This window comes from Macaca fascicularis, chromosome 5 (genome assembly GCF_037993035.2).
Source record: "Macaca fascicularis isolate 582-1 chromosome 5, T2T-MFA8v1.1".
NCBI classification, from domain to species: Eukaryota; Metazoa; Chordata; class Mammalia; order Primates; family Cercopithecidae; genus Macaca; species Macaca fascicularis.
In genome coordinates, this window is record NC_088379.1 from 36889378 (window position 1) to 36902728 (window position 13351).

Genomic DNA, 13351 nt, shown 5'->3' on the forward strand with positions numbered 1-13351 from the left:
TTTAATACCATTACTTAATCTACAGACCTTATTCAGATTTTACCGATTATGTCAATAACGACCTTTTAGCAAGAAGGACATGCAGTACATCGGTTGTCATGTCTTTTAAATCTTCTCGAATTTGGAAGCATTCTTCTGTCTTTCTTTGCTTTTTCATAACATTACATTATTTTAAAAGTACAGGCCAGTTGCTTTGCAGAATATCCCTCATGTTTCAACTCAGAGTATGCTCTTTTGTCAGAAAATCTCAGAAGTGAGGCTAAGTTCTCAGTGCCTCCTATCAGGAGCCACATGCCATTGATTTGTTTCATTGTGGCACTATTACCTTTGACTACTTGGTTGAGGCCCTGTATGCCAGGTTTCTCCAGTGTAAGAATACTATTTTATCCTTAATCATATTGGCGGCGGGGGGCTACTTTGAGACTAAATGTCCTGTCCTCCTCAAAATTTCACCCACTAGTCCTACCATCCATTGATACTTCTTACTGACATTAATTATTATTATGATGGCTATCAAATGGTGATTTTTCTAGTTCCAGTATTTCTCGTATGTTTGTTAGCTGGTTTCCTACTTGTAAGGTAGAATGTTCCCTTTCCCTTTATGTATCTTAGTGTGGACTCGTAAGTCCTTGTTTTATTCAATGGGCTATAATGCTGTATATTAGTAATTATTTTAATACTCCAGTTGTTCCACTTTGGTCAGTAAAACCTCTACAAGTGGATTCCTGTGTCCTTTTAGAATGTCCCTGTCATTCTTCAAAGCTATCACTATTTAAAGGGAACTCTTTCCAAATGGGTTGAGTCTTTTTCTATATGCCCTTGACTTCCTGATGAATACTCAGTTAATTTCTCTGCCTGGTTAGAAAACTCCTGGGCTTCTCTGGACTTCCCCCTTCCCCCACCACCATTGCTACCCTCCCAGCAAGGAGGCTTCACCAATGACTGACACGGCATTAGCATGACCTTCTTTAAACACAGAACAGAGTCAGCCCCCAACACAAGGCTGCAGGAGCAGGCAGCAGCAGCAATGGGTGGACACAGCCATCCTAATGGTGTTTGTTTTTCCCCTATGTAAACCCAGCAGCGGTTGTGAAGGATTTGCCCTTCGTTGCCTGTTGCTTTTTTGTACACCAAAGAGAAAGCAAATTTTGATTTTGCTCTGTAATAAAGGGTACCCAACAACTGAATTCTTACCTTTAAGCTAGCTGTTGCCAAAAGGGAGGCAAGGAAGAAAGCTAATAGACTGCTCATTTTGAACCCAATCTTACATCAAAAGAGCATATTGTTTTCATTGCTGGGTATCGCATGCTAGACCCGGAGTATTTCCTTGTTGCCCCTGGACTTAGGAGAAGTCCTTGCTAAACGCAAGATGTAGAAGTGGGAGTGACAAATGAAAAAAGAAATGAATTAAACTTTATATGACACATCATATAAGGAAGAATAATTGTAGACACAGGCATGCAGGGGTTGGGCGTGAGTACATTAGTCCCCACCCTTTTCGTCAGCAGTCACACAACCTTGGACATTAGAGCCTATCCGTCTGATCTAGAGAAGGAATGTTGCTGGGGAAGGCAAACTCAGGGCGAGGTGAGAGAGGACAGAACCTCTAACCAGGAAGAGGCTGTCCCTGCCAAGCTCCGGGAGGCGCAGAAGCATGACCCTCAGGTATGGGACCAGGTCTATAGGAAACCCATGTGGGGTGCCCTAATGGGAGGCAAGCGGGGGAGGAACCAAACTGGAAACCTGATTCTGAAAGAGGAAAACCACCACAACATCCTTTGTAACTGCACAGCTTGGAAGAACAGTATAGATCCTGTGGTTTTCCTGGGCAAGGAGGGGAGTCTAAAAGCCACAGATGATATCTGTTTCCTTCAGAAGCAGGGAAGGGGCAGTTTTCGAGTGCGGCTGTTAAATCTCCGCAGTCACTTCATTTGGTGCAGCCTGCTCCTGTGGTCTTGGCTATAGCAACAGAAGGTGGGGATGGAGGGTGCCCCAGGGTCAGTCTTGATCAGCCTCTGAGGAGCTGGGAATGCAAGGTGTCACTCTGGATGTGTCTGCCTGTTTTTCCTCGCCTTCTTGCCTTCCTTCGTCTTTCCTCCCTCTTTTCTTTCCTCCTTTCTTTTGCCTTCCCCTGTACACCTTTCGAATTCACCATCGTAAAGTTGACCTGAGATTTCTCAATGAGTAATGTTTTATGATTGCTTCAGTTACATTATTACAATCCAGTCTGCCTTCCTTGTTTCTCAAACACTTCTAAGCTCTTTTCTCCTTTTCTTTGACCTTTTTTTTTTTTTTTTTTTTTTTTTACCTTTGTTTTTACTACCTATCCTCCTGACCAGTTGTCATTGTTTGTTGGTTTGTTTACTTTTAAGGAGTCCAAGATAAACAAACTATTGCAGGCATGAAAAGGGTCAAGATTTCAGAGTGAATTGTGGAGGGGGAGGGTCAGGAGGGGAGGGGAGAGGAGAGGTGTTGAGGGAGGGGAGGGGACAGGAGAGGAGTGGAGGGAGAGGAGGGGAGAGGAGAGGAGTGGAGGGAGAGGAGGGGAGAGGAGAGGTGTGGAGGGAGGGGAGGGGAGAGGAGAGGTGTGGATGGAGGTGAGGGGAGAGGAGAGGAGAGGTGTGGAGAGAGGGGAGGAGGTGCATGTGCTGCTTCTCGCCTGTCCTATTTATCCAGCTCATCTATGAATTATTAGCAGAAAAGGAAGGTAAAGGAAGAGTAGAGGCTGGGGACAAAATCCTGGGCTTTTGAAATGGGGTAATTTAAGAGTATTCTGAAAGATACAATGTTACACGTGTGTACACAGTCCATAGAGAGAGTGATTTTTCTCTCTATGGGACTGTTGTTTCAACTGTTGTCACAGCTGATAGAAATATGCCATTTAGCCCTTATTCCAGAACCAAGTCCTACTTGACATTGTTAATACTCTTGTTTGTATCCATAGGTTCTGGCAACTAGATTACATCTTTCTTGGATACTAGACCTCCATCTTTTTCTTTTGGCGGGGGTAGGGGGTGTTTTAATATGCTGTATCCAAACGGGTGGGTGAGACACCCCTGGTCTATGTTTATTATGAATGTTTGCTCATATGATCCCCAACAACACCACATAGTAGAAATATTATTATCCCCATTTACAGATCAAGTGACTGAGGCCCAAAGTCCCATAGTAGCAGGGTTTTCTGTCTCCTGAGCCCACCCTCGTGACACCTGGGTGACGTGGCTGGCACAAACTGGAAATGTCTTGATTGGTTGCAGACACACAGCAGGTTCACTGATAGTGCTCTCATTTTTAATCTATAGCCATTAAATCGTTCATTCATTCCACATGTATTGACTGCCTGCTGTGTGCCAGGTGCTATCCTAAGTGCTGAGGATTAGGCTTGAAGAAGGGTGGAAAAGGTGGGTCACAAACAAACCTATGACAGAATGTCCAGTGGTGACACATGCTAGGAAGAAAACTGAAGCACAGTAAGGAAAGAAAGGGTGGCAAGAGATGCAGGGCTGGCCCGAGGGACTCTTCCGCATTCCATGAGTCCTCCCAGGAAGAATTGGAAGGACAAGGGGAGTTTGGTCCTCAAGCATGAAGTGATTTGGGGATGTTACTAGTTTTCTGTGCTGCTGCAGCAAATTACTACAAACTGAGGGGTTTAAAACAATGGAAGCGGCCGGGTGCGATGGCTCATGCCTGTGATCCCAATACTTTAGGAGGCCGAGGTCGGTGGATCACCTGAGGGCAGGAGTTCAAGACCAGCCTGGCCAACATGGTGAAACCCCATCTCTACTAAAAATACAAAAATTAGCTGGGCATGGTGGCAGGTACCTGCAATCCCAGCTACTCGGGAGACTGAGGCAGGAGAATCACTTGAACCCAGGAGGCAGAGGTTGCAGCGAGCCAAGATCATGCTATTGCACTCCAGCCTGGGTGACAGAGTGAGACTCTGTCTCAAAAAAACAAACAAAACAAAACAAAACAAAACAAAACAAAACAAAACAATGGAAGCATATTCTCTCCCGGTTCTAGAGACCAGAAGTCTGAAATTGGTATCAGTGGGCTTGATCCAGGGGTGGGTATCAGGGATCAAGGTGTCACCAGGGCCACACTCTTTCCAGAGGCTCCAAGGGTAAATCTGTTCCTTGCCTCTTCCAACTTGGGGGGCTGCCAGTGCTCCTTGATTTTTGACCTCCTTGCTCCGATCTCTGCCTTTTTGGTCACATTGCCTCTTCCTCTTCCTCTTCTGTCTATAATCAAATGTCCCTGCACCTCCTTCTCATAAGCATTTATTTAATTGTATTTAGAGTCCACAGATAAACTAGGCAGATTATACCATCTCAAAATCCTACACTTCATCACATCTGCAAATACCTTTAACTTGCGGACTCAGGTGACATATGAGGTATTATTTACAGGTTCCAGGAATTAGGATGTGGATATTTGGAGGCCATTTTTCAGCCTACCATAGGGAGTTATTTGTGGATTTTATTTTTTTAATGTAAATCTAGTCCCTTTTAACTGACCAAGCCATCTATACTTCTTAAAAAGCACCAATCATGTTCACTGTGGGCAAAAGCTTATGGAGCAGCATCCCTGGAAATTCATCCATGATTGAAAGAAGGAAAGAGGGACAACAGGGGAGACAGAGACACAGCCAGCAGTGAATGATCTCTCTTTCTGGTGCCTGTGTTTCATGGAGACAGGGGACTGGGGATGCAGATTCTGTTTTGGCTTGTCTTTTTAAAGGCTGTAGGCCCGGCACAGTGGCTCATGCCTGTAATCCCAAACCTTTGGGAGGCCAAGACAGCCAGATCACTTGAGATCAGGAATTTGAGACCAGCATGGCCAACATGGCAAAACCCTGTCTCTACTAAAAATACAAAGATTAGCCAGGCGTGGTGGCACCCACCTGTAAACCCAGCTACTTGGGAGGCCGAGGCAGGAGAATCGCCTGAACCTGGGAGGCGGAGGTTGCAGCGAGCCGAGATTGCGCCACTGCACTCCAGCTTAGGCGACAGAGTGAGACTGTGTCTCAAAAAAATAATAACAATAAAAGCTGTAGACTTTAGAAATGAGAAGTAACTTAGAGATGCTTCCATACTCACTTTTAGGATATTCTGAGGAAGGAAGAGGCGAACATGGTCAGTCTTATATGAGGAGAAGATTTTGTTCCAAAGGAAATGATCGGGAAAAGCCCAGCTTGGGGAGGGGCCAGGGAACAGTGGGCAGGTGGGAAATGAATTCCACCTTCTGCCAGGAAGCCTAAGGGGGCATGTTTTTGAGCTAAAAAGAACAGGTCCACGAATCAGAGTTGAGATGTTGAGATTGACCCAGCGGCGGGAAAAGCAACACAGGATAAATTTAGTGTGGTTGAAGCTTGTGCAATGATTCAGGCTGTCACGCTCCTCAGTGTCTGAATCATGGGACACAATAGATCCGCCAGCTTATTCCAGCATCCTTTAACCCTTGAGGAGCAAATGCCCTGGCAAGGAGCCCACTCAGAATCTCCTCCCGCTCCTGCTGCTGCTGCACAGTGGGCTGTGCCCTGGTGAGGTTCCTGTGTCCTCTGTAGAAGGTAACAGATTAGGAAATGGCAGAAGTCCCTTCTCTGTCTAGCATCCTTCCACCTTCTCATCTGTAAAATGGGGATGAAACACATAACCCCAGGGTTGGGAGAAAGGTCTGACACAGAGGCAAGTGTCAGTGAACGTCTGAGAACGCTGAAGCAGTGATGGAAATGGGGTGTTCCTGGTTACCAACGCCCTCTCTGACCCATGTGGTAGTTACCCTTTTGCCAAAGTGTGTGACTATTAATACATTTTGAGTCTCTAGGAAAAAAAAAAAGCAAACTTAATTCCTACTAAGAGATCACTCACTGTCTTCTCTACCTTTTATGCTTTCTTTTCCAGGTGGTAACAGAAAACAATCCAGATGGGGTGCAGGTGCTGTAAAATAATACAAAGGTAAAGCTGGAGAAATACTACTTCTAAATGGAGGAATTTGTGATGAGCGTGGAGTCACTTTTAAAGACCATGCATGTATTCAGAGCATTTATCCAGCTTGGGGCATGATCGACATTGCCAGCACATTAAGAGTTTGGAACTGTTATCATATCATTGAAAAGAACATGTGCCCTAGATTTTCTTAACTTTTTTTGCTCACTTCTCAAAGCATGTTGGGAATACCATCATTTTCTGAGGCTGAATTTGGTCTGGGTTTCTGAGGATGCCTGAAATGGCATCGCTGAAAATAAATCACCCCAATCACATATGTGCTTTTAATTTTGTCCACACTGCATTTCATAAAACTGTGAGTAACATGAACATAAACTTCTAACTAAGATAAAGGGAAGAAAAGTAACTGATGATCTTGCTTTCTTAACAAATATGCTGTCTTTTTAATTGTAGCTCTATTCTAGACCCATACATAAATAAGCTTTATTCCACTGTAATCATAATGTGATGTTTGGCTTTATTCAAAAAATATGTATTGTAAGTATCATTCCTGTGACTGCAGACTTCATATTTATCATTTTAATGACTGCATAATATTCCACTGAAAGGGTATACTCCTTATGGCCCTATTAGTGGACACTTGTTTTATTTATTGTTTTTTGTTTTAAAATTCTATGAACCACTTTGTATTTTACTTTACCCCCTAACCCTCCTTCCTTCCTCCTTTTGGCTCTCTTCTTAAGATGGATTTCCGGCAGAACCTTGTTTTTGTTTTTCAAGACTGTCCTGCTCTGTCATCCAGGCTGGAATGCAGGGGCGTGATCTCAGCTCACTGCAGCCTCTGCCTCCCAGGTTCAAGCGATTCTCCTACCTCAGCCTCCCGAGTAGCTGGGATTACAGGTGCCCACCACCACACCCAGCTAACTTTTGTACTTTTAGTAAAGATGGGGTTTCACCATGTCAGTCGGGCTGGTCTCGAACTCCTGACCTCCAGTGATCCACCCGCCTTGGCCACCCAAATTGCTGAGATTACAGGTGTGAGCCACCGAACATTTTTATACCAACTATATCTATTTGATTTAGACACACTTATCTAGGTTGAAAAGAGTAATGACAGAAATTAAATTAGCAGGTTTCGTAGAAAGAAGCAGGGCCTGTGGTAAAAATCTTTAATGATGGAGCAGACCTGACTGGTTTTTCGTTGTCCTCCCTGCAGCTATCTCTTTGATCCAGTTCAAGTGTCCTCTCCTGGCTATGTCAATGAAGTCAACAGCTGCAAGCTAGATGAAGACGACACTGATAAATTAAAAGGCAAATGGAACAGTGAAGTCCTGGTGCAGAAAAATGACTCTCAGAGGCAGGGCTCAAAAAAGACTGAGAGCAGCAGCAGGACAGCTAACCCACGGGAGCCCTGCTGGCCTCACCAAGGGCCGCTCCCGCAGGGGGATGTTGGAGGGGAACACCATGCCTGTGGCATCAATGGCATCGGCCCTGCTGCCGCTCCACAGCCCGCTGGGAATCCCAGCCCTGCCCAGGATGACAGGGGCTCCTGGACCAGTACTGAAAATACTGGAGTTCCCCCAACTCAACCCTTCCTGGAAGGAGGGGACACCAGGAAACAGGACTGTGTGCTGCTGGCCTCAGAAGGAACCCAAGTCATGAGAAATGGAGACTCCAGAGCTCCTTCTGAGGCAGAAAGTTTTGCCTTAGAAGTACAAGACCGTGTCTTCCAGATACCAGCCCCAGATTACCTTCAGCATTGGGGTCCAGCTGGAGACAACATTGACCATAATGAAAAGGACCGTGTTTTCAAGAACCATACTGAGGATGAGTCCCTTGAGGGAATTCAGCCCACAGTGGGGGAGCGTGGTTTGAATACGCCCTTCTCTGGGAGGAGAAGCTGGGATTCATTGAATGAGGATGTGGAAACAGAAGTTCTAAGCATCTGCTTTAATGAGAAGGGTCCTGCTCATGCCATGCCTGTGGTTGACTCAGGAAACAGGCAGGAGGATGCCCATGGCTCCAATGGAGACGGAGATGGGGAGATTGTGGACGAGGATGCAGCGGTGGCGGAGGCCCTTGCGGCTTTAGAAGCTGCTACTGCAGGAGAAGATTTGGATGAGGCTGATTAGGGGAGGGGATTTGCACAGGGAGGTAAGCTGGTGTCGTGCTGAGCATGCAGATGCATTTGCTCCCTGGATGCAGAGCAGGTGATCCTCCCAGCATGCACCAGTGCAGCCTGACCAGTTGTTTACATCCAGCATCTGTTCTGATTGTCAGCATCTGTCCCATGCTGCTTGTCACATATCTGGAGTTTCACTCTGTGTCGATGAGCTGTCATTCAGGACACTAGGAGAAAAATCTGAGTGGGTCATTGTGCCCATATCCACAGAAAGTGCAGAAATTGAACAGCTTGCTTGACAACCCTCAAACATCTTTGAGCACCTGGTACAGATGTTTATGAGAATACTCTAAGATCTCAACCCTTGATCCCAAAGGCACACAATCACAGAGGATTCCTTTTGACTGTAAACTGTTTACCTTGCTTTTGAGAGCCAAACATTGTACCCAACCTGGAAAAAGTAACTACCCCAATTAAAGTGCCTCATGTGTCCCCAGAGCATGGCTTAACTTCAGGGACAATTCACCCAGGGAACTAAGAACTAACCAGTTGTTCAACAGCGGGTTAAGCTCAGCAGTTTTCACAGTAGAGCAGAAGTCCTCAGGAAACAAAAGGTTAGTCATTAGCTGAGATGTGATTTTAAAACACCTTGACCTTAACTTTTTTACATTATTACTTTTAAATCTCCTTTGGGACTGGGGAGGCTGGCCAAAATAGTCTTAAAACTGCTTGTGTCATATTTGGGTTTTAAGTTCATGACTTTCAGAACAGCAAAGCCATATATGCAATGTTTTTATGCCATTAAATGTCTGACTCTAATTAAAATATAACAACGTATGTGTCTTTCTGTCTTAACTCAAAGGTGGTTCTAATTTTCTCAGAATATCAGTGACCCTAGATATTACTTTCAATGTAAAGAGCTAAACTAGATGGCCGGGCGCGGTGGCTCACGCCTATAATCCCAGCACTTTGGGAGGCCGAGGCGGGTGGATCATGAGGTCAGGAGTTCGAGACCAGCCTGGCCAACATAGTGAAACCCCGTCTCTACTAAAAATACAAAAAATTATCCGGGCGTGGTGGCAGGCGCCTGTAATCCCAGCTACTTGGGAGGCTGAGGCAAGGAGAATTGCTTGAACCCAGGAGGTGGAGGTTGCAGTGAGCCAAGATCGCGCCACTGCACTCCAGCCTGGGCGGCAGTACGAGATCCCATCTCAAAAAAAAAAAAAAGAGCTAAGCTAAGCACAGTGGCTCATGTCTGTAATCTCAGCACTTTGGAAGACTGACGTGAGAGGACTGCCAAGGCCAGGAATTCAAGACCAACCTAGGTAATTTAGCGAGACCCCATCTCTATGAAAAAAAAAAAAAGAGCTAGACTACAAAATTATACTCAAGGAAGGGACCAAGTTGGTTTGCAGAGCCATGACTTTGGCTTTCTCTCTCTCAAGTTAAACTTGATGCCATAACTAAGTGTCCTGATCTTATCACAAAGATGAATTAAGCCCTCTCTGGATTTCAGCCTTCTAATTCATTGAAACAAGGTTAACCATTCTAACATAACTCAATGGAGAATTTAAAGGCATTAAGGATGCTCAAAACTATTTAGAAAAAAAAATAAACATGGAAGATGCTTTAGTTTGGTGTTTTGTAACACAGAATTGAAATTGAACTTCGTTTGATTTCCAGCTTTGCCATGCGACTTTGGGCAAGTTATGTATCCCTTCTCTTTACCCATCTGTGAAGTGAGAATAATAAGAGTATGTGCTTGTAAAGATTAAATGAAATGATGTGTTTAGCCCAGTGCCTGGGACACTAGGCACTCAAAAATGATGTCTTACCGGTTGAAAACAATTCCTTTAAAAAACATTTTTACATCCTCACAACTGAAAACTCTAATACTGGGAGGTGTATATAATGTCATTATTTGATTTTGATAATTATTTAGTATAAAACATGATTTCTGAGCCTTCCAGCACCTTTAAGGATGGCACCCTTACAAATGCTTAATGAACATATGTTACCCTGGGTTTGTTTGGTATTGTAATGACAAGCCATCGCAAGTGACCTCTATATACAGGGTCACTCAGAGTCCTTCAAAAGATAAACTCTTGGCATTGTTAATTGCATTAGAGGTATGTCTCCTTTTGTATTTAGTACACCAAATACTTAATATTTCAGAATGCTTATTCCTTCAGTGACTTCCTAAGTGTATCAGTTGGGATTATGTTCGGTTGTATGGGATGAGTGTTTTATACAAATAGAGGTTTATTTACCTCCTATGTAAGAGAAGTCTGGAGTTAGTGATCCAGGGTGGCAGATACAGGGTATCACGGACCCGTGTATCAGTGACCCACGTATCAATGGCCCACGTGTCAATGACCGGCGTATGAATGACCCATGCTTCTTCAGTCATTTTGGTTTCCTTCTCAACGTCACTTTGTAATCCAAAATGACTGCTGTGGCATCAGTCATTACATTTACATTCCACGTTGGAAAAGAATAGGTCAAAAACCCCACTCCCACTCTATTAAGGACCTCACAGAAGTATAATTCATCCCTTCCACATATACTCCCTTTGGTCAAAACCTGGTCACTTGGCCACATCTAGCTGCAAAAGAGACTAGGAAAGTTGTCTTTCTAGTGGTGTGCATGGCTTTGCGAAATAAACTCAGAATGCAGTGACTGAGAGGGGGAAATGGACAGTGCGTTTCAAGGCAGTCGGTTTACAGTCTCTGCCACAGGAGGCCTCAAAACCCAAACACCTGGGATACAGCTGGTCTCAAAAGATTAGAAGATTGTGTGTACATTCAGTGTGGTACCAAAGGGGCCTCCACCTTTGGTCCAGGGGAAGGAGGACTGGACAGCTACTGCTGCTCCAACTTCCCATTGATATCTCCAAACCTGACGAAAGAAGAAATTCAGACAAGGAATGGGTAGGGTAAGGTATTAGGGCAGACAAGTCTTTTTCTCTTACCCAGACACACACTTTTGCATTTACATATGTATATAATTTTACATCTTAGAACAGCTGCAGAGTTCACCATAACTGACAGCTCTCTAGTTTTAAAGATTCTCTTTTATGAATAACTTCTTCAAAAAGGTCGACAGATGGCCAATACTTTCAAGAGTTATTTAAAAGTAATTCTGGCCCCTTTCATCTTTACTCCAATATCCAGGCTCCCCCAAAGGAAATCAGAGGAAAGTAAAAAATCTTTAGGCTGAAAAGTAATTCCAGCTTTAAGCCTTATCTACCAGGTTGTCTCACAGTGAGCTGTCTGAGCACGCTTATGTGTGTAGTGTCTTCTTGCTGCAGCTTAGTGCCACCTCTTGTCAGAAAAGTGATGTTGAAAATAGGCAACCTTTTCAAACATTGTGGACAATTTGAAGGCACAATGCACTCTGATAGGAAGGCACTAGCTGTGATTGGGGCGGACTTCACAGTTCTCCGTGAACCTTAAGCAATTGCATCACATGCATATTTACCGTGTTAAATCCTGATTTTGATTTAAGATTATTTTAGGTACGTATTACACATAGGTTTCTTGAGCTAAGAAGTTAGATGTAACTTTTTACTGGGGGAAAATGAACTATCATATAAATATGAAATTAAATTTTTTTCCCCTCATTGCCAAAGCTGATGTAGTGAATAGTTATAACTGGAAAAACCAGATACCCAAAAGAATGAAGAGAATTTTAGGTTTCTTACACAGCACATGCCCAACTGTCTATGCTCAGTAAGTGCTGGCCATTCGTCATTTTCCTCCCTCTGCCCCGCTCTGTCTCTCTGATTCTCTTCTCTTCCTACCTCTCCCATCCGTACCTCCAAGCAGGAGGCCTTAGAAAGAATGAATGAGACACCAGATGCAAGTACGAGCACAAAGATCTCCTGACTTCCCCGGTGTGGTCATCTGTGTGCAACCATGCAGCAGACAGAGCACAGTCACTACTGCAGCACAGGATGTAGCCTCCTTTCCTGGACTTGGACTTGACTCTTCATCAAGGGCACTGCTTTTCACACAACCAGGCTTTATGATGAAAATGTAGAAATTGTTGCTTTCTGGGTTTGTTTCATTTTTTTTTCTCTAGATTAAACCTCATGCATTTTAAAATCCTCTATTTTGGAGTTGGTGACAAACACAGACAAGCTGACATCTGTTTTTCATGGTAAATTCTTTCCCTGTTAACTAATAGAACAATAAGTTGTTCATTTATGTATAATTTTGTAAGTTTCTTGTATGTATCAGGTGATAGAAAACACACCTAAGTGGTCTGCTAACTTCTGAAGCACTCCCAGCCACTTTAAGAAACTTTTTATGCAAGTCAATATGTTGATCGTAGATGATGCTTACCTGCACATTTAGTCACTTGGAGTCAACTATTAGCAATTTTTTTCAACGGAAATAACTGTACTAAACAAATGCCTTTGGCCTGAGATCTAAGTTAGTGTACAGCACAAGGGGGGAACTTAATACATATTTGTTGATTGAAAGAATAAAATCTTTTCCCGGTCTGGCTGGGGAGACATCATGCAGCTAGCCAGGACTGTGCTGGATTGTGACGTGGTGTAATAAAGGTATACATGGTGTAATAAAGGATGTGGGAGCCCAAATCCATAGGAATTTGAGAGGTTAGGAATTGTATTATTATTCAGGCCCTTCACTCTCAGCCTACCCTGCTCTATTTGAATAATGAGGCTTGTGGAGGTCTGTGGAAGAGTGGACAGAGTAGAATTTGGACAGCTGCCGAAGGTTTGGTCTCTAGAATGAGTCCACGTTACCCTAAGCACAGTAATCCCAAATTGAGACAAAAACTTTAAGAAAACCAATGTTTGGGGCCAAGCAATGGAGAGCTTGGCCGACTTCATTTTTTAGTCATTTTGAACTCAATATTTAAAATCCTGGAGGAAAAGGAAAAAAAGGGTGTATATTTGTGTAATGACACCCAGATCTCACTGTTCTCTTGGCTCCTGGTGATGGGGGGAAAAAAGGTGCACCCAGGGTTGACTCTTCAGTAACACTGGCAGCCATGCGTCATGACCTCCAGGTCTTCAGAGGCCCTGCCCATGTGGCACGTGCCTGGTACTTCCCACACATGGGCCTCTGTAATCCTAACAAACCTGGCGTGAAATCTGGCTGTGCCTCTTGCTCGCTGTGTGACCTTTTGACTTTAAGTTTCTTAAAGTTTCTGAGACTCACTTTTCTTATCTGTGAAATGGGGATCACTCCTATTTCTAAGAATTGAAAGCACACATTCTCAAACTTCAGTGTGCCCCTGAGGCATGTGG

The 13351-nt window shown here is 44.0% G+C and overlaps 1 protein-coding gene across 10 annotated transcripts in view; it reads left to right on the plus strand.

Annotated features, from left to right (window-relative positions):
* PGCKA1 (PDCD10 and GCKIII kinases associated 1) overlaps nt 1–8905 on the plus strand; it is a 135248-nt gene extending 126343 nt beyond the window's left edge. For 8 of the 10 annotated variants that reach the window (XM_015450236.4, XM_065544861.2, XM_045392236.3 and 5 more), the window contains 2 exons: nt 5904–5957; nt 7165–8905. In XM_015450236.4, coding sequence (XP_015305722.2) covers nt 5926–5957; nt 7165–8080 — 948 coding nt within the window. In that variant the 5' untranslated portion in view covers nt 5904–5925 and the 3' untranslated portion in view covers nt 8081–8905. Of the gene's footprint in view, nt 1–1542; nt 1666–5903; nt 5958–7164 lie in introns of those variants that run through there. The other 2 variants (XM_005554649.5, XM_074039520.1) reach the window with 2 other exon arrangements.
* Nucleotides 8906–13351: the final 4446 nt, after the last annotated feature.